Here is a 20,899-nt window from a genome sequence, read left to right as displayed (position 1 = left end):
CGCAGCACTGGCTCTGAATCACCTAGCTGACCCATGAGGTAAACCAAAATGACGCTTAAGTGCGTAATTTTTCTTAAAGTATTTTAAGGCCAGGTATAGAAACCTTATTTTTTCTTGTTTACTCTCTCCCTCTGCGTTAACTCATGTGGTTTTAAAAATTTTTTTTTTTTTTTTTGAGAGGGAGTCTCGCGCTGTTGCCCAGGCTGGAGTGCAGTGGCCGGATCTCAGCTCACCGCAAGCTCCGCCTCCCGGGTTTGCGCCATTCTCCTGCCTCAGCCTCCCGAGTAGCTGGGACTACAGGCGCCCGCCACCTCGCCCGGCTATTTTTTTGTATATTTTTTAGTAGAGACGGGGTTTCACTGTGTTAGCCAGGATGGTCTCGATCTCCTGACCTCGTGATCTGCCCGTCTTGGCCTCCCAAAGTGCTGGGATTACAGGCTTGAGCCACCACGCCCGGCCGGTTTTAAAATATTGTTACTCACATTCCATTTTCATGCCCATCTCTAAGCATTTTTTCAGCCGGCAAAACTGACAGCGGTTCCGGTGATGTTTATTGATGATGCAGTCTTGGTTGCTCCGACAGCTGTAGGTCAAATTTTTCCTCACACTCCTTTTGAAGAAACCTTTGCAACCTTCACAACTGACAGCCCCATAGTGACGGCCTGAAACAGAAAGAATACACAAATATTTTGTGACTATATTTGTGGATTCAGTTCCTGTGCAAGTCTTATCGAAATGATGGGTGCATATGCTGTTAGGTGCCAACAGCCACGTGGTCTGAGCATTAAGCATACTGGCCACACCCTTCAAGTAATTTCTCTACAATCTTTCAAGTAGCCTTAGGAGTTCATGATGGAAATACTGAAGCTCGGACAGGTTATATGACAGCTGGCAGATGGCATGACCTTAGTGCTCTTAGTATACAAATGGTCTAACACACAGTAGGAGCTCACAGGTGACAGCTGAACTCTACTATCCACTTGAACACACCTGGGTCCTATTCCTGGAGATCTGGGCTTATGAAGTGGATCAGGTCCCCTGTCCCGCCACAAGTGGCACAGAGCAGACACGTGCATGTGTGGCTTCGGCACAGAGGGTCTCACTCCTGCATTTAGCCCCTCTCTCTGATTCATGTCCTGGGCCCTAAGGGATAGTCACAGGGAGAAGCATGGGGACTGTGACTGCCAAAGCCCACAGCAAAGGAGGATTACCATATGGCTCACATGGGCTAGCTACTCAGAGCCTTCTAGAAACATAGTTCTAGGAATGCATTTATTAAACACAGTTTATTTTTCTAATCTTGTTTTATTTTGGTGTCTCTTTTTATTTTTGATACATTGTAATTGTCCATATTTATGAGGTATAATTTGATATTTCAATATATCCACATGTTGTATAATGATCAAATCAGGTAGAGTGACCACCACCTTATGCATTTATCATTTCTTTGTAATAAGGACATTCAAAAAACTTTCTTCTAGGTATTTTACAATATATAATACCTTATTGTTAGCTATGGCTACAGTGCAACAGAACACCAGAACTTGTTCCTACTACTTAACTGTAACTTTGTACCAGTTGGTCAGTCTTTCCCAACCATCTCTCACTTTTCCCCTCCCGCGTCTTGGTGCCATTGTTCTACTCTCTGTTTCTATGATATCATTTATTTTTTAAGGATTCCACAGGAGTGAGATAATATTTGCCTTTCTGTGTCTGGCTTATTTCACGTAACATGATGTCCTCCATGTTCATCTATGTTGTCACAAAGAGCAGGATTTCATTCAATTTTATCTATTCCACTGTGCTACATACCACATTTTCTTTCGCAATTCATCCACTGTTGGATACTTAAGCTGATTCCGCATCTTGGCCATTGTAAATAGTCATGCAGTAAACATGGGAGTGCAGATATTTCTTCAACATAATGATTTTATTTCCTTTGGATTTGGATCCAGTACTGAGATTGCTGGATCATGTGGTAGTTCTAGTTTTAATTTTTTGAAGAACTTCCATACAGTTTTCTATAGTGGCTGTACTAGTTTACAGTTCCACCAACAATGTGTAAGTGTTCCCTTTTCTCCACATCCTCCCTAGCACTTCTTTTCTTTTGTCTTTTTAATTGTAGGCATTTTTTCTTCTTTTTTTTTTTTTGAGACAACAGTCTCAGTCACTTAGACTGGAATGCAGTGGTGTGATTTCGGCTCGCTGCAACCTCCACCTCCTGTGTTCAAGTGATTCTTGTGTCTCAGCCTCCCGAGTAGCTGGAATTATGGGTGTGCACCACCACACTAGGCTAATTTTTTTATTTTTATAAGATTTTATAAAACAAAAATAAAATCTTATATATTTTATAAGATTCTTTTTTTTTTTTTTTTTAAGACAAGAGTCTTGCTTTTGTCACCCAGGCTGGAGTACAGTGGTGCGATCTTGGCTTACTGCAATCTCTGCCTCTCAGGTTCAAGCGGTTCTCCTGCCTGAGCCTCCCAAGCAGCTGGGATTACAGGAACCCACCACCACACCCAGTTAATTTTTGTATTTTTAGTAGAGACGGGGTTTCACCATGTTGACCAGGCTAGTCTCGAACTCCTGACATCAGGTGATCTGCCTGCCTTGGCTTCCCAAAGTGCTCGGATTACAGACGTGAGCCACTGCACCCTGTCAAAAAATATGTATCTTATAAAAATACAAAAATTAGTAGAGATGAGGTTTTGCCACGTTGGCCAGGCTGGTCTCGAACTCCTGGCCTCATGTGATCTGCCCACCTCAGCCTGCCAAAGTGCTGGATTATAGGCATGTGCCACCGCACCCAGCCTGATTACAGACATCCTACCTGGAGGTGATACCTCATGTGGTGTTGATTTGCATTTCCTTGCGGATTAGCGATGTTGAGCATTTTTTCATATAACCATTGGCCATCTGAATGTCTTCTTTTGAGAAATGTCTATTAAGGTATTTTGCCCATTTTAAAATTGAGTTACTTGTTTTTTTGCTGTTAAGTTCCTTATACGTTCTGGATAGTAACCCCTTGTCAGGTGTACAGTTTGCATGGTATCTCCAACTTTTAATTATCAATGACATTAAAAAGTGGCCCTGGCCAGGCAAGGTGGCTCACGCCTGTAATCCCAGCACTTTGGGAGGCCAAGGCAGGCAGATCACCAGGTCAGGGGATCGAAACCATCCTGGCTAACATGGTGAAACCCCATCTCTACTAAAAATATAAAATTTAGCCAGGCATGCTGGCAGATGCCTATAGTCCCAGCTACTCGGGAGGCTGAGGCAGGAGAATCACTTGAACCCAGGAGGCAGAGGTTGCAGTCAGCCGAGATCATACCACTGCACTCCAACCTGAGCAACAGAACAAGACTCCATCTCAAAAAAAAAAAAGTGTCCCCTCCTTCAGTTTAGCTTTCTTATTCACAAAGTACTTTCACATACATTATGCCTCACTTGTTTCCAGCTGAGACTGACCATGGACATGCTCTTCTGATTCTGTCTTGTTTGTATAATCCAATTTCACAGCTACATTGCCAAGGAGAATACATTTCACAGGATTACCATTTATGGTGGCTACAGAGAATCCCATTGTTCTAAGCTCTAGTATGCAAAACCATTTTCCAAGTGTGCATTTGGAACAACTTGGTCTTGTTCTTTTAAGAATAGTTGTGGTAAAGTGCCTTCTATAACATCGTTTTTCCTTTCTTTGCAATATATTTCCTTGAGTTCTCTATCTCTTTGAGTGACACTAATTCAGGAGACAATGGCACAAAGAGCCTGTGACTAGGCCTTTCCTTAAGCTCAGAAGAAGACTGACAAATGGGGAAGTCGAGCAGATTTTATGGCCCTTTTGTTATGTTCATGCTTCATTCATTTGTTCAGAAGTTTGTAGAGTGCCTTTCCTTGCTGAGCAAGAAGACAGGAATACAGAGATAGATGGTAAGACATGGTTTTTGCTTTGACATTCTGATGGGGAAGACAGGCCTGCAGAGTGAATTATATGAGTAGGCAACAACTGATTAGAGAAATCTGTAGGAAAGGGCAATCAGAATCGCAGGCAGCACTGTCTACCTGCCTACTGGGGTAGGTGAGGGCTTCAGAGAAGGGATAGGATGGATTGGGTTTACCAGGACAAAGGGTGGCAGGCACCATTGGCAGATAAATGGTGTCACCAGCGTGAAAGAGAAACTGGAGCTTCTGATCTTCTGTAGATGCTTGTCTGGGTCTGTCTTCCTAAGAGGCTTGGTCCAACCTCCTTTTTAAAAAACAAAACAAACAAACAAAAACCAGGACTACAGTGTCCAAAGTTCCTGTGAATTTTGTGACCACAGAAGAAAGTGGAACCAGGCAGCCATCACAGAACACAGGCCTGTGCCCTTGGCATCCCTGGTACTGTGTTCTTATAAAATACTTCTCCATTCCTTCCTGTCTGCCTCACTAACCTTCTATGGATCCCCAGTACAAGCAGGCCAGCACTTGCATTTCTGGGCCAGACATGTTCTTCAGTCTCACTTTACCCAATCGTAATCACAGAAGCCTATAAGCTCTCTCTCAAGGATACCGTGGGTATAGACCTTAAACTCTAGGCCCTGGCTCCACTTGCTGGAATGCCCTCCTCCTGCTCCAACGAACATGTACACAATCACCAAGGCTCCCAAGTGTTACTGCCTCTGTGGGGCCTTTCCTGACCCTGGGACTCTAGCTGGAATCACATGCTGCCTCCTGCTTCATTACAGCAGTTATTCATAGTGGGTTATAGTAAGGGGATGATAGAGACAGTTATAGTTAGGATGAAGGGGGATTATACAAATTATACATCTTGTAAAATAGCCAAGTGCTGTGCAAATGCACACTTAACCAAGATCTACAAATTACAGAAATCGTTTCTTGACTTTTCCTTTTTATGTCTAATTATTCGACAAACTACCTTACTTATTTACATCATTACCCCAATAAGAAAAGTAGAATTCATGTGTGAAACCTACAAACATACATAAAATGGTCTTTCTAAATTAACTACCACCCCACCTCACAACAGTTACTTCATGCTGTTGGCCCGTTGTAAGTGCCAGCATAACCTGGAACTACATACCGGAGGCTTTGTCGCCACAGACCACACAGTACTCTACCACCTGGGGCCGCTGGACGTCCGTCTTCCCCAGTAAACGCTCCACAGAGGCAGAATCCGTGACAATCTGAAAGAAACCAGGAAATAAACAGGGGTGCCAATTAAAAACCAAATCACTGCCGGGCATGGTCGCTCACGTCTGTAATCCCAGCACTCTGGGAGGCCAAGGCGGGTGGATCACCTGAGGTCGGGAGTTTGAGATCAGCCTGGTTAACATGGTGAAACACCGTCTCTATTAAAAATATAAAATTAGTCAAATGTGGTGGCAGGCGCCTGTAATCCCCAGCTACTCTAGAGGCTGAGGCAGGAGAATTGCTTGAACCCGGGAGGCAGACATGGTAGTGAGCTGAGATCGCGCCACTGCACTCCAGCCTGGATGACAGAGTGAGACCCCATCTCAAAAACAAACAAACAAACAAACAAACACAGACAAAAACCCAGATCACTAAGCAAAGTAATGTTTAACTATAAATTCTCAATGTTGGGTTTCTAAGCAGGAGAACTCCGGACAGAACTGGGAAAATTCCAAATGACAACTTAATCTGACACCCAGAATGGTTCTGCCACTCATCCGGACTGCTCATCAGCTGGGTGGTTTCCCAGGATCAGGTGCTGGTTTCCACTGATCTACTCTATCTGGCTACTACAACCACCCAAAATTGTGGCCCATGTGGGGAATCACACACAGACACTACCAAATGAAGATATTTAAGATTCTTCCCATAACAACTTGAATGTATGCAAAGAGATATATTGGCAGAGAAATAACCAAACTTTATTAATTAAATCACTAGGACTCTGACTGAGGCAGCCGGTGGTGAGATGACGAGAACAAATGACCTTTGAAACCTGCTATCTTCCCCTAATTTGTGGTGATTTTCTAGGCGACAGCAATTCATCTGGGAGAATACTATAACTGATATCAATATGCGAAAGTGAAAAATAGCTGTTATTTTAAAATGTACTTGAACTTGAGCCAACAATAAGCCTTAAAATGATTTATACACGGTGGGAACACATACAGAAATCATTAAGTAAAATCACCTCTTGTGAAACATGCAACAAAATCAACAGCCATTCTTTCACAGACAAGGAGTACTCTAAAGGAGGAGGAATTCCTTTCTGATTTCAGATGATCACAATGTACTCCGGGAAAGGAAGGATGAGACAGCATTTAGTAAGTGTGGCGTAAGGTGTCTAAAAGAACAGTTCTGAAAGCTGAACACGTTGGCATTCTGATCCCAGCTCAATCAGAAGACAAAAAATTCTTCCCTTCCTTAAGTTTCTTCATAGTAGAACCTCCCCACCCAAAACAAGAGATTCTAAGCAGCATTAATTCAATAGTCAAAAGGTGGAAGCAACCTACATGTCCAACAACAGATGAAGAGAAAAAATGTGGTCTATATACAGAGTGGAATATTACTCAGCCTTTAAAAGGAATGGAATTCTGACACATGCTACGACATGGATGGGGGAAATAAGCCAGTCGCACGAAGGCTGATTTCACTTATATGAGGTACCTAGAGTAGTCAAATTCATGGAGACGGAAAGTAGAATGGTGGTCACCAGGGCTGGGCGAAGGGGAGAGGAGAATTACTGTTCTATGAGTATAGAGTTTCAGCTTAGGAAAAGGAAAAGAGTTACACAGAGCTGGACAGTGGTACAACAATGTAAATCTACTTAATGCCACTAAACTGTATACCTAAAGCTGATTAAGCTGGTAAGTTTTATATTATGTATATTTTATCAAAAATTAAAAAAAAAAATTAAACACAACCCTGACGAAGCGTGCTCCGTGCTCAGCCATCATGGGATACTGACCTTGAGTTTCTGTTCTCTAAGTGTTGGATTTGGAGATTCTATGCTTCCCAGCCTCATGCTGAGCAACAACCCTGCTTTCCTTCAATGCCTGCTCTTTTCCTTGCTGTAGACTGTCCTCAACCCCATCCTGCCTTGAGAGAGCAGGAAGAACCAGGGCAGAGATAGAGACAAGAACTGAGGGGCCCAGAGTGAGCAGTACACGGTGGCAAGTAAAGACATAATGAAAAGCTGGGGCCACAGACCTGATGATCTGGACAAATCAGTTCTCGCTTGGCTACAGTCAGCCCTAGGTGGTACCTTTAAAATATCAAGGGCTGACACTTGATGGCCTTAGGTAAGAACAATTCTCCAGTAGCCTCAGGGCTGGCTTGCTCATGCCAGTCTCCTGTGGCCACTGACCTCCTTGTTGTACTTCCATCCTCTCTGAGTGTTACAGCTGACTGTCTTCTGGGCCTTGCCACTGGTTTGCTGGTTTATTACTTTGGCCAAAGCAGCAACCTGCCATGTTTGCAGGTCCCCAAAGAACCTTCCAGGGATGGATTTGGCCTCGAAGGCAGACGTAAGAACAAGTCAGGAACAAGTTCGATAGCAGAAGTGCTGAAACAAATACCTGTCCAAAGGCCTTACCTGGATCCTGCCAGGGACGAGGTTGTCTGAGGTGGTAAATATGAGTTGCTTGGCGCTGGATGTCTCTGGGGAAGCCAGGATCACCTTCCCAGTTCCAGCTCCATCTGGGCTGGTCAGGATGAACTGTTGTTTAGGGGATCCGGAGGCGTCCACTGCGGTGACTATCTGGATCTTCTGTCCTGTCTGCTGGTCTGTGACAATCTATAAGACACAACATGGAGGCCGCTCTCATGGAGTGTCACAAGACCTATGCATTTGCAGGTGGTGCTCAAAGTGGTGACCGCCAAACACCTTGAATTAATGATGTCTAACATGCAGTTTCACTAGTCCACGGTGAATCGAGAAAAACAAAACACAATAGTGAGCTTTTCAGAAACAAATTTTCATAAAGCTAATTTTAGTCTAGGACCATATCTTTCCTACTGTTTTTAGAAGTAAAATGCCCTTTCTTTTATGAAATGAAGGCAGTAATAAATAATAGGTTTAACTTTTTGAAAAGTCCTTGTCCTCACGTATTAAGAAATGTAGGCAATCCTAACTCTTGAAATGCTACTGATCCATAAAGTCCAAAAACTTGGGAATGACTGCTTCAAAGACGGCCTCTTTCTAAAAGGTCCTATAAATACTATTGCCTTAGGTTGAGAGAATACAGGGAGACCATTGCTGACACACACTCAACTCACCACTAATTGACCACCCACCTCCTTCACTCCCACTTCCTGACTCTGAGGTCTTTAAGGATAGAGACTACATCTGATTCACTGCTATATCCCCAGGGCCACCACAAGGCCTGGCACATAGAGAGAAGACAATAAAAGATCATAGGATGCACTGGAGGAAGTGGGCACTGACTCTGGAGAAGTCTTGACCCTTATTCCTCTGGGAGTTCCCACTCTTCAGGAGCATCACTGTCAAGACTCTACTTCTTCATACAGTCCTTGTGTAATTGCATCAGTCACAACAAAAACAGTTGCTATGACAAGAATGAACTCTCTTTTTCTTGCTCATGAAGTTCTTTAAAGTTGTTCTAACCCCCATCCTGCCTCTCTCCTAGGCCAGATATTCCTGGCTAGCAGCACTGCCACCTTTCCCTCCAGGCACCAGCAGACCCTTACTTCAAAGAGGACTCTGGAGCTGCTGCTGCTGCTGTGTTGGGTGAGGGGAAACATGCTATGTCTCTGGCTGGAACTCAGTTTCCTACAGCACAGTACATTTATGGGCAGGTCTAGCATCTGTACCACCTCTTGACAGACTTTTGAAATGGAACTCTGGCCGGGCGCGGTGGCTCACGCCTGTAATCCCAACACTTTGGGAGGCTGAAGTGAGAGGATCACCTGAAGTCAAGAGTTCAAGACCAGCCTGGTCAACATGGTGAAGTCCCGTCTCTACTAAAAATACAAAAATTAGCTGGGCATGGTGGTGGGCGCCTGTAGTCCCAGCTACTTGGAAGGCTGAGACATGAGAATCGCTTGAACCCAGGAGGCAGAGTTTGCAGTGAGCCAAGATCGTGCCACTGCACTCCAGCCTGAGCGACAAAAGGGAAACTCCATCCCCGCCCCCCAAAAAAAGAAATGGAACTCCAAGGTTGAGACAACAAACTCACACAGTCTAACACAACAGCTTTGCTAACTGCAATATGGAAAATAAGACAATGTTGGCTGGCTCAAAATAAAATGACATAGGCAAGAAAAGATTCAATCACTTAGATGTTTACTGAGCACCCACTATGAGTCAAGCACTGTTCTAGGTACTAGGAATATGGACGTGAACAAAAAAAGGTCCCACCATCATGGAACTCAACTTCTACTGGGGGAAACAGACCATGAACTCTGAATAAATAATATCAGTCAGTGTAAATGCCCTGGAGAAAACAAAAAGCAGAATAAACAGAAAAAGCATTGGGAAGGAGACAGGGATGCAACTTTAGGAGGAGAGACATCTCTGAGTATGTGACACTAAGCAAAGACTTGAATCAAACACAAGAGGAAACTGCAAAAATGTGGCAAAGTGTGCTACAGGGCACAGCCAAGTGCAAGACCAGAGAGGACAGCAGAATAGGATGACAGATCCAAGAATGAATCCTCAGCTGATCATGGCACAAACCCCAGTATATCATCATTTCCAATTAAAGGGGCAAAAGATGTTTAAGGCTCAAGGAGAACAGATTTGGAGGGAATGAAAGGAAGAACCTTTCATCATTACAATCTGTGGCATGCCCAGAGTCCCCCAGAAACATAAAACATGAGACAGAAAACCTTGTGAGAAGAATTATCTTTAAAAAAACTTTCCTACCCAAGGCTCAACTGAGAGACTGCAGACACAGGCTGGTTGACACACACTTCTCTCAGCTGCCACAGAAGGGATTTCTTGCCTTAAACAAGATGGCCTTTCGAAGCCCTTATAACCTTGAGCTCCGTGAGTCAAATGTCTATCAATTTTTTTTTTTTTTTTTTTTTTTTTTGAGACAAGAGTCTCACTTTATCACCCAGGCTGGAGTGCAGTGGCATGAGTATGGCTCACTGCAGTCTCAACCTCCTAGGCCCAAGCCATCCTTCTGCTTCAGTCTTCTGTGTAGCTGAGACCACAGGCGTGTGTCACCACACCCAGCTAATATTTTAGAAAAATTTTTTGTAGAGATGGAGTCTCATTTTGTTGCCCAGGCTGGCCTCAAATTCTTGGGCTCAAGTGATCCTGCTGCCTCGGCCTCCCAAAGTGCTAGGATTCAGGCATGAGCCACCAAGCCTGGCTCATGTCTATCAATTCTTATTTCCTTCCTAAACTGTTTTCCCTGTTAAGAAATGACATAGTTATGTGATTGAGAGGGGTCTTCAATTACCAACTAAAACCAAGGCAATACTAGTAATTCCTTTGCCTTTTTGTAATCAGAGATGACACATTCTGTACCAGAGCACACACAGATAACCAACATGTCATTTCCTTGTATGCTCTTCTCCAGTCATTGTGGTTGAGGTATGGCAAGTATGAGGTCAGGGTATGGTGTTAGAAGGTAGAAGTTACTGGTTCCAGACAGGGACAGTAGCTCTTAGTGGCAGTATATAACATACTTCAAGGCTCAGAATTTTTATTTTTTTTTTGAGACAGGGTCTTGCTCTGTTACCCACGTTGGAGTGCAGTGGCATGATCCTAGCTCACTGCAGCCTTGACCTCCTGGGCTCAAGCAATCCTCCTATCTCAGCCTCCAGAGTAGCTGGGACTACAGGTAAGCACCACCATGCCTGGCAATTTTTTTTTTTTTTTCTCTAGAGATGGAGGTCTCACTATTTTGTCCAAGCTGGTCTTGAACATCTGGGCTCAAGTGATCCTCGTGCCTTCACCTCCCAAAAGCTGAGAACCAATGTACCTGGCTATTCTTTTCTTTTTTTCTCAAAGACTTGCGCTCATAAAAATTCAATGAATTACTTATAATTTGGGGATTTTTTGTTTATCTTCACCCTCCTAAGACATTTGTATCCTCCATTTAGAGAGAACACCTCCATGAGAAAACTAAAAATGCAGGCAGAAAAAAAAATCTTCCAAATACCCTATTGGAACACAAGGGTGACCACTAGGCAAGACCTTGTTAACAAACACAGATAGATTCCTATTTAATGACCTATAGGAAACATCAAATTGCAAGGATATATCCAAGCTCATTAAAATTTAAGTCGGCTGTGGAGGAGAGGTATTGTGCATAGAACTTTACTCCCTGAAAAGATACATTCCAGCCAGAATTCCCAGTATCTATTAATGTGACCTTACTTGGAAGTAGGGCCTTTGCAAATGTAATTAGGATAAGATGAGGTAATACTGCATTAGGGTGGGCCCTAATTAAATGAATGGTGTGTCCTTATAAGAAGACCACGTGGCAATGGAGGCAGAGATTGGAGTGATGCAGCTGCAAGCAAGCAAGGATTGCCAAGGACTGCTGGCACCCACCAGAAGGTAGGAGGAGACAAGGAAGGACACTCTCCTAGAACCTTAAGAGAGCATGGCCCTGCTGACACCTTGATTTCAGACTTCTGGCCACCAGAAGGTTGGGAAAATAAATTTCTATTGTTTTAAGTCACCAAGTTTGTGGTAATTTATTGTGACAGCCCTGGGAAGTTAATACTTTTATTTAATTTCTTTATTTGGAACAAAAATTCTTAACCTTCTGTCTGTAAACTATAACAAATTGGGGGGAAGGGAGTAATGTAAGAAGATAAGGGCTATTTTCTGTGATTTTTTTTTTTTTTTTTTTTTTTTTTGAGACGGAGTCTTGCTCTGTCCCCCTGGCTGGAGTGCAGTGGCACTATCTCGGCTCACTGCAAGCTCCGCCTCCCGGGATCATGCCATTCTCCTGCCTCAGCCTCCCGAGTAGCTGGGACTATAGGTGCCCGCCACCGCGCCCGGCTAATTTTTTTGTATTTTTAGTAGAGACGGGGTTTCACCATGTTAGCCAGGATGGTCTCGATCTCCTGACCTTGTGATCCGCCCGCCTCGGCCTCCCAAAGTGCTGGGATTACAAGCGTGAGCCACCGCGCCCAGCCTTTTCTGTGATTTTTAAGGCCCTCAATAGCCTACCTAGTCAGAGCTGCTACAATGCTTGTTGTGAAAAGGTGAATTTGTTTGAACATGATTGATATGTTAGTAAATAATTAGCATATAATGAAAATTTTGTGTTTATGCATGGTTTCTTCCATGAATAACACTAAGTAAATAGGTTAACAGAAAATGACACTGAGCTGAAGTTATCCATGCAGGGATACTCAGTGCATGTGGTATGAGTCACATTCAATCCATCTGGTGATTTCAGGTCACCCCATGTCCACCACTCACAGTAACTCATGAGACGCAATCCTCCCTACACCTACCTCCACAAAGAAACTACAGGACTTTTTCAAGGTAAAGTGCCGTATTTATTTATTTTTGAGATGGAATTTTGCTCTTGTTGCCCAGGCTGGAATGCAATGGCACGATCGATCTCAGCTCACAGTAACCGCCTCCCAGGTTCAAGCGATTCTCCTGCCTCAGCCTTCAGAGAAGCTGGGATTACAGACACACGGTACCATGCCCAGCTAATTTTTTTTTTATTTTTAGTAGAGATGGGGTTTCTCCATGTTGGTCAGGCTGGTCTCAAACTCCCGACCTCAGGTGATCCGTCCACCTCGGCCTCCCAAAGTGCTGGGATTACAGGCATGAGCCACCGCGCCTGACCAAGTACCATATTTATTATAGTCACTATGTATTTAACTACTTGCAGGTTTTATTAGATTCACTATCTGTTTTTTAATATGTTACTGACAAAGTTTTTGAGAATTGTGTCACTAATCTCATTTTTTTCCCCATCAGTCCTGTGGTTTTCATTGCACAATTTGGTAAAGTGTGGGAATTTTCAGGAACACATGTCACATTATAGCACAACTGACTTTACTAAGCTAAGGTCCTCTCTAGTTAAGGTCCTCTCTAGTTCTAATTCCAAAGGACCTTGAAACGATCTTATACACCACCATTCTCCCCCATGTTACCCACTCTGTTCCAGCCAGCTCAACATCTCTGTTGCAAAGAAGAGTCTGCCAATGAATGGCCTGCAGGCAAAAACCAGTCACTGGATAACTTTTGTTTGACTACCCAAAATTATTATTTTTTAATTTTTTTCTTGAGACTAGGTCTTGTTCTGTCACCCAGGCTGGAGTGCAGCAGCATGATGTTGGCTCTTTACAACCTCCACCTCTCAGCCTCAAGTGATCCTCCCATCTCAGTCTCCCAAGTAACTGGGACTACAGACTCATGCCACCACGCTTGGCTAATTTTTGTATTTTTTGTAGAGATGACATCTCACTATGTTGCCCAGGCTGGTCTTGAACTCCTGAGCTCAAGCGATCCACCTACATCAGCCTCCAAAGTGCTGGGATTACAGGTGTGAGCCACTGCACTCAGCCCCCTAAATATTTTTTTAAAAAACTTTGCGGCCGGGCGCGGTGGCTCAAGCCTGTAATCCCAGCACTTTGGGAGGCCGAGACGGGCGGATCACGAGGTTAGGCGATCGAGACCATCCTGGCTAACACAGTGAAACCCCGTCTCTACTAAAAATACAAAAAAAAACTTAGCCGGGCGAGGTGGCAGGCGCCTGTAGTCCCAGCTACTCGGGAGGCTGAGGCAGGAGAATGGCGTGAACCCGGGAGGCGGAGCTTGCAGTGAGCTGAGATCCGGCCATTGCACTCCAGCCTGGGTGACAGAGCGAGACTCCGTCTCAAAAAAAAAAAAAAAAAACTTTGCTAACATCTAAAAATTGAGTATTTCCCATAATCAAAATCAAATTTGTAGTTCTCTTGACAAACTGGAAGCTCAGGTCATCCTGGGCTCAAGTTCTCTCCATGGTGCCAGGTGGCTGGAGATGGTGTGGGTTGGCTACCCCTTTAGATGAGGTAGCCTCTCCAGTTCATCCCTATCCTCACCTTGCCACCTCTTTCACTGTAAACACGGGAGACAGGGCTTGGTAGCTACAGACATGAATATGAATGCTTACTCTATTACTTTCCAGCTGTGTCAACTTGGAGCAGTTACACAAGCCCTTGAGCTCCATTTATGTATCTATGAAAAAGGATGACTAGGAAAGTGAAATGATACGATGTGTGTGAAACTGCTTGGTACACTGCCCAGAACATGCCAAGACCTTGGTAAAGTATTTCTTCCCTCTAAGCTCTCACATACTCCTTTCCTCACTCAGTTTTGTCTTATCCCTTTCATCTTATCAAATCGCTCCTGATGAAAAAGTCAAGACTTTTTTACCATGGCTTACTCATTCTTTCATTCATTCCTCAAATATTTACTGAGGGTCTATTCTGTCAGACAGTGTGTTAGACAGTGGCATATGAAGATGGCTCCTGCCCTCATGAAACTTTTAGTTCAGTCGAAGAGACTGGCAATATACAAGGAAACAAACCAGTCAGTAAACAATTTCAATTTATGGTACATGTTATGAGGGAAAAGACCAGGTTGGGGTAACCCCGAATAACAAAAGTATTTAACTTTAGAAAGAGAGGTCAGGGGGCTGGGCGCAGTGGCTCATGCCTGTAATCCCAGCACTCTGGGAGGCCGAGGCGGGCAGATCACGAGGTCAGGAGATCGAGACCATCCTGACTAACACAGTGAAAACCTGTCTCTACTAAAAATACAAAAAATTAGCCAGGCGTGGTGGCAAGCACCTGTAGTCCCAGCTACTTGGGAGGCTGAGGCAGGAGAATGGCGTGACCCCGGGAGGTGGAGGTTGCAGTGAGCCAAGATCATGCCACTACACTCTAGCCTGGGTGACACAGTGAGACTCTGCCTTAAAAAAAAAAAAAAAAAAAAAAGAGAGAGGTCAGGGAAAACCTCCGTGACAAGGTGACATTTAAGACAAGATTTGGGCTGGGTGTCTGTAATCCCAGTACTTTGGGAAGCCAAGGCGGGCGGATCACCTGAGGTCAGGAGTTCAAGACCAGCCTGGCCAACATGGTGAAACTCTGTCTCTACTAAAAATACAAAATTAGCTGGGCGTGGTGGCGCATGTCTGTAATCCCAGCTACCTGGGAGGCTAAGGCAGAAGAATCGCTTGAATCTGGGAGGCAGAAGTTGCAGTGAGCCAACACTGTGCCACTGTACTCCAGCCTGGGTGACAAGAGCGAAATGCCTTAAAAAAAAAAAAAAAAAAAAAAAAAAAAAAAAAAAAGGTTTAAGGCTGAGGAGACAGCAGCCAGATAAATGTTTAGCGTTCCAGCAAAGAGAAATGTTCTGGCATATGGAAAGCCCTGGGAAGAACAAACTCTTAGGAACTGCTATCAGGCCCATGGACAACCAGCATGGCCCAGGAACCTAAAGAGGGAGGTGGGACGGCCCTGATGCGAGTCTGGATTTCTTTCTGAGTACAACGAGAATCCCTTCAAGGGTTTGTCCACCGACCCAAAACCAGCTCTTCAGATTTCCCATACTATTTATATACACATACCACCCGTCCACTCACATACCTACATATACACAATTTCCTATAACAAATATAGAATTTACATATAGAATATATATAAATTTATAAGACAGATCATATATTAGAGCATACCAAAAGATAATAGCAAAGATTATTAACTAAAAATAAAAAGGGTAGAAGGAACCTGCTTTAAAAAAGGTTTGCAAAAAGGTATTAATAAATCCTGACCTTTGCGAAAAGGTAAATAAATCTTTTACTTAAGTATAAATTTTAGCTCATATGAATAGTTCTGAATTATTATTTTAGTTTTTTGAGACAGGGTCTTGCTCTGTGGCCCAGGCTGGAGTGCAGTGGCATGATCACAGCTCACTGCAGCCTCAACCTCTGGGGCTCAAGCAACCCTTCCACCAAAGCCTCCCAAGTAGCTGGGACTACAGGAATGCATCACCATGTCTGGCTAATTTTTTATTTTTTATTTTTGTAGAGATACAATCTCACTTTGTTGCCCAGGCTGGTCTCGAACTCTTGGGCTCAAGTGATAAGCCTTCTTCAGCCTCCATAAGTGCTGGGATTACAAGGGTGAGCCACCATACCCAGCCTAAATGGAGGATATTAATCCAAATATATCAACAATCACTTTATGAATTGATCCACATTCACAATGAAAAGACAGATTGTCAGCTGGGTAAAAAAACAAAACTTATGAAATTATACAGGAAGTAGGAAAAAAATGGGAAAAAATCAAGACCCCAATACATATTGCCTACAGGAGAACCATTTTATATATAAAGACACAGACAGATGCAAAATAAAGTGATGGAGTAGCTGACAGTGGTGCACATTTGTAGTCCCAACTACTTGAGAGGCTGAGGCAGAACGACAGCTTGGGCTCAGGAGTTTGAAGTTGTAGTGCTCTACAATCCTGTCTGTGAATAGTAAATGCACTCTAGCCTGGGCAACAGAGCAAGACTTTCCTAAAAAAAAAAAAAAAAAAAGTTGGCCAGGCACGGTGGCTCACACCTGTAGTCCCAGCACTTTGGGAGGCTGAGGCAGGCGGATTGCTTGAGCTCAGAAGTTTGAGATCCGCCTTGGCAACATGGTGAAATCCCATCTCTATTAAAAAAAAACAAAACAAATCGTGTGTGTGTGTGTGTGTGTGTATCCAGGCATGGTGGTATGCGCCTGTAGTCCCAGCTACTTGGGAGGCGTAGATGAGAGGATGGCTTGAGCCTGTGAGGTAGAGAGGCTGCAGTGAGCTGTGTTCACGCCATTGCACTCCAGCCTGGGTGACAGAGCAAGACCCTGTCTCAAAAAAAAAAAAAAGAAAAAGTGTCAAAACATAGAGAAAGTTATACCATGCTAGCAACCAACACTCATAAAAAGAAAGCTGGAGTAACTACAGTAATTTCAGACAAAGCAGACTTCAGAACAAGGAAAATAAACATAAAGGGAAGTGGTACATAATAAGAAAGGGGTGGCTGGGCATGGTGACTCAAGCCTGTAATCCCAGCACTTTGGGATTACAAAATACTCAGCTGAGGCAGGAGTATCACTTGAGGTCAGGAGTTCAAGACCAGTCTGGGCTATACAGCAAGACTCTGTCTCAAAAATAAATAAAAAGATAGCAAGCAACCAAGAAAGCAAGCAAGAAAGTGGTTAATTCCCCAAAAAGACATAACAATATAAAACATATATGCAACTAACAACAGAGCATCAAAGTGAGGCAAAAAAACCTGATAAAATTGCAAGGAGAAAACCAGAGAAATCAACAGTTATAACTGGCTTTTTGATTCAGCTTGTTGAGATAACAATAAATCTTTGTCATCAATATATTATCCCTTCCTCCCAGCTTTTTGCCTGTAAGCTTGATACACCTACCTTCTCTTTGTTCAAAGAGGTGAAAACACTCAATGGGCCAGAGGCAGGTTCAGAGCCCTAGGGAAGACAACTTCCCATAAGTGAATATCGATTAGTTAATAACAATATTAATAATAATAGTTATTATATAATTAGTACATATTGAACATTAGTATGTGCCAGGCACCATTCTAAGCACTTTATAAGCAATATCCCTTTGATTCTTCATAATAACTTCGTGAGGCAAATAACTACTATTATGTATATTTTCCAAATGAAGAAAGTGAGGCATTAAAATGTTAATTGACCAAGGTCAAAAAAGCTAAGTGGGGCACTGGATTTGACTTCAAGTAGGGGCCCTTGCTCTTAATCACAGTACTAAGATATGCTGCCTCCCAATTTGGAAGCAAATAAGTAATAAAATGGTACTTCATCTCAATAGTTTGAAACAACAGTTCAGGCTTTTGCTTTACATGTAAGTTGGTTAAATAAATGTAAGCATTTTTAATTTTTTTTTAAAGAATCGATGAAGTTGTACTGTATTTGATGCCCAAAAGGCACAACTCCTTAGTGAAACCCTTAGGAAGGTTTGTTTTTGGAAAGAGTTCAGGAAAGGCAGAGGTGCCTTTGGCAGACAGGTGGAACGAAGTGGGACTGGTGCAGGTACCTGAATGCGCTGAGGTGAGGCTACAGCAGAGTCGGTGGAGATTATCTGGATGCGTGGGGAGGGGCTGGTCATCCCTGGAGATTCCGGCCGAGAGGTCTGTGTACGTGTTACCTGTGGGCGAGAAGTGGGCTGGATCACAAGGGGGTTCAGAATGATGCTCAGAGGTGGCCTGAAGACCATGCCTCTTGCTTTCACTGTGGCCTGGAGTGATAAACTTGTGTGGTTCTGAGGTTGGACCCAGAAGGATGACAAAGGAATCAATGAGATGTTGCTACAGGGTGCCCCCCACGAAAATACAATCTTAAAACAGCTGTTCCTAATGTTGGAAATGCAAGAAGAAACCAAAGGAATTTGCAATTCTGCTCTGCACACTTTAATAAAGTAAAAACCTACCAAAATAACATTTTAAAGATGATCTTTGAATGTTATCCCTGTCTCCAAAGCCACCTGTAAAACATTCCTTTAATATGATGGTTTCCCAAGAAAGGCTCTCACAACACAGCAGGGGATGACAAACAAAACCGACATTACACTGAAAACTACTGGGATTAGTACTTATAAAAGGCTTCTGGTAACTTCTCAGCCCCAGTGGGATGGAGCTAGGAAAAGCCTGTCAGGACCACAGGGTCTGAAATTTAGTCAATACTTATACCAAAGGCAAGGTTCAGGTGCTAAGTGGTCACCTGGATATTTGGAGTGGACAGATATATTTTTTCTTGATAGAAAGTGTATTGTGGCTGGGTGTGGTGGCTCACAACTAAAATCCCAGCACTTTGGGAGGCTGAGGTGGGTGGATCACTGGAGGTTAGGAGTTAGAGACCAGCCTGACCAACATGGTAAAATCCTGTCTCTACTAAAAATACAAAATTAGCCAGGCATGGTGGCGTATGCCTGTAATCCCAGCTACTAGGAAGGCTGAGACAAAATTGCTTGAATCCGGGAGGCAGAGGTTGCAGTGAGCCAAGATCGCGCCACTGCACTCCAGCCTGGGCGGCAAGAGTGAAACTCTGTCTCCAAAAAAAAAGAAAAAAGAAAAAAGAAAAAGAAAAAAACCCCCCAAAACAAAAACACAATAATCAATTGTATTTTTATATATTAGCAATGAGCAATCTGAAAATGAAATTAAGGAGCCATCCCACTGACCACGCATCAAAAAGGATAATATATTTAGAAATAAAATAAATTTAACAAAAGAAATGCAAGATTTGAATACTGAAAACTATAAAATATTGCTATGAGAAATTTAAAACACCTAAATAGGCCGGGCACAGTGGCTCACGCCTGTAATCCTAGCACTTTGGGAGGCTGAGGCAGGTGGATCACGAGGTCAGGAGATCGAGACCATCCTGGCTAACACAGTGAAACCCTGTCTCTACCAAAAATACAAAAAATTAGCCGGGCAAGGTGGTGGGCGCCTGTACCCCCAGCTACTAGGGAGGCTGAGGCAGGAGAATGGTGTGAACCTGGAAGGCAGAGCTTGCAGTGAGCCGACACTGCGCCACTGCACTCCAGCCTGAGCGACAGAGCAAGATTCCGTAAAAAAACAGAAATAAAAACAAAAACCCTAAATAAACAGAGAGACATTTATGTTCATGGATTGTAAAACTTAATATTGTTAAGATGGTGATATTTCCCAAATTGATCTACAGATTCAATGTAATCCCTATCAAAATTTCAGGTGTTTTTGCATAAATTGACAAAATGATCCTAAAATTAATATGGGAATGAATGGGACCTAGAATATTCAAAACAATCTTGAAAAAGAACGAAGTTGGAGGACTCACACTTCCTTATTTCAAAACTTATTTACAAAGCTACAGTAGTTAAAACCGTGTGGAATTCAGCAATCACACTTCTGGGTATTTACCCAAAAGATTTGAAATCAGTTTGTCGAAGAGATGTCTGCATTCCCATGTTCTCTGCAGCACTGTTTGCAATAGCCAAGTTACATAATCAACCAACATGTCCATCAATAGATGAATGAATAAAGAAAATGTGGTATATACACACAATGAAATACTATTCAGCCTTTAAAAAGAAGGAAATTCGGTCATTTCTGACAACACGGATGGAATTGGAGAACATTATGGTAACTGAAATAAGCCAGGCACAGAAAGACAAATACCACATGTTCTCACTTAAATGCAGAATCTAAAAGAATCAAACTCGGCCGGGCGCGGTGGCTCAAGCCTGTAATCCCAGCACTTTGGGAGGCCGAGACGGGCGGATCACGTGGTCAGGAGATCGAGACCATCCTGGTTAACACGGCGAAACCTCGTCTCTACTAAAAAATATACAAAAAAATAGCCGGGCGAGGTGGCGGGCGCCTGTAGTCCCAGCTACTCAGGAGCCTGAGGCAGGAGAATGGCGTGAACCCGGGAGGCGGAGCTTGCAGTGAGCTGAGATTCGGCCACTGCACTCCAGCCTGGCGACAGAGCCAGACTCCGTCTCAAAAAAAAAAAAAAAAAGAATCAAACTCATAAAACCAGAATAAAATGGTAGTTACAGAGGCTGAGGGGCAGGGGGAATGGGGAGATGAAAGGTCAAAAGGTACAAAATCTCAGACAGGAGGAATACTTTTATTTTTTTTTTAGATCTATTGCACAGCATGGCAAATATAGTTAATAAAAGGCTAGTGTACATTTCAAAATTGCTAAGAGTAAATTTCAAATGTTCTCATGGCAAAAATAAGTATTTAAGGTGATGGATATGTTAATGAGCTCGATTTAATTTTTACACATTGTACTCACAGATCATAACATCACTCTGTACTGTAAATATATGCAATTATAAACTCAATTTGTAACTTATAAAAAAATTGCAGTACTGGTATAAAGACAAGACATACAGACCAATGGAATAT

At 43.2% G+C, this 20,899-nt stretch overlaps 1 protein-coding gene across 16 annotated transcripts in view; it reads right to left on the bottom strand.

Moving 5' to 3' along the window:
- Positions 1-20,899, bottom strand: part of NR2C2 (nuclear receptor subfamily 2 group C member 2) — a 96,512-nt gene that overhangs the window by 20,798 nt on the left and 54,815 nt on the right. For 10 of the 16 annotated variants that reach the window (XR_010584605.2, XR_012431529.1, XM_065539050.2 and 7 more), the window contains 4 exons: positions 18,037-18,147; positions 7,571-7,771; positions 5,087-5,189; positions 483-662 (listed from right to left, as the gene is read on the bottom strand). Coding sequence is in view for 13 of the 16 variants with exons in the window: in XM_045385685.3 (XP_045241620.1) it covers positions 483-662; positions 5,087-5,189; positions 7,571-7,771; positions 18,037-18,147 (595 nt within the window). In the remaining 3 variants the exon portion in view is untranslated. Of the gene's footprint in view, positions 1-482; positions 663-5,086; positions 5,190-7,570; positions 7,772-17,390; positions 17,448-18,036; positions 18,148-20,899 lie in introns of all 16 variants that reach the window. The other 6 variants (XR_010584604.2, XM_015431308.4, XM_015431310.4 and 3 more) reach the window with 1 other exon arrangement.

Source organism: Macaca fascicularis, chromosome 2, assembly GCF_037993035.2.
Source record: "Macaca fascicularis isolate 582-1 chromosome 2, T2T-MFA8v1.1".
In the NCBI taxonomy this organism is placed as follows: Eukaryota; Metazoa; Chordata; class Mammalia; order Primates; family Cercopithecidae; genus Macaca; species Macaca fascicularis.
The sequence above is the reverse complement of the archived record's forward strand: the minus strand, read 5'-3'. Positions and strand labels throughout refer to the sequence as shown.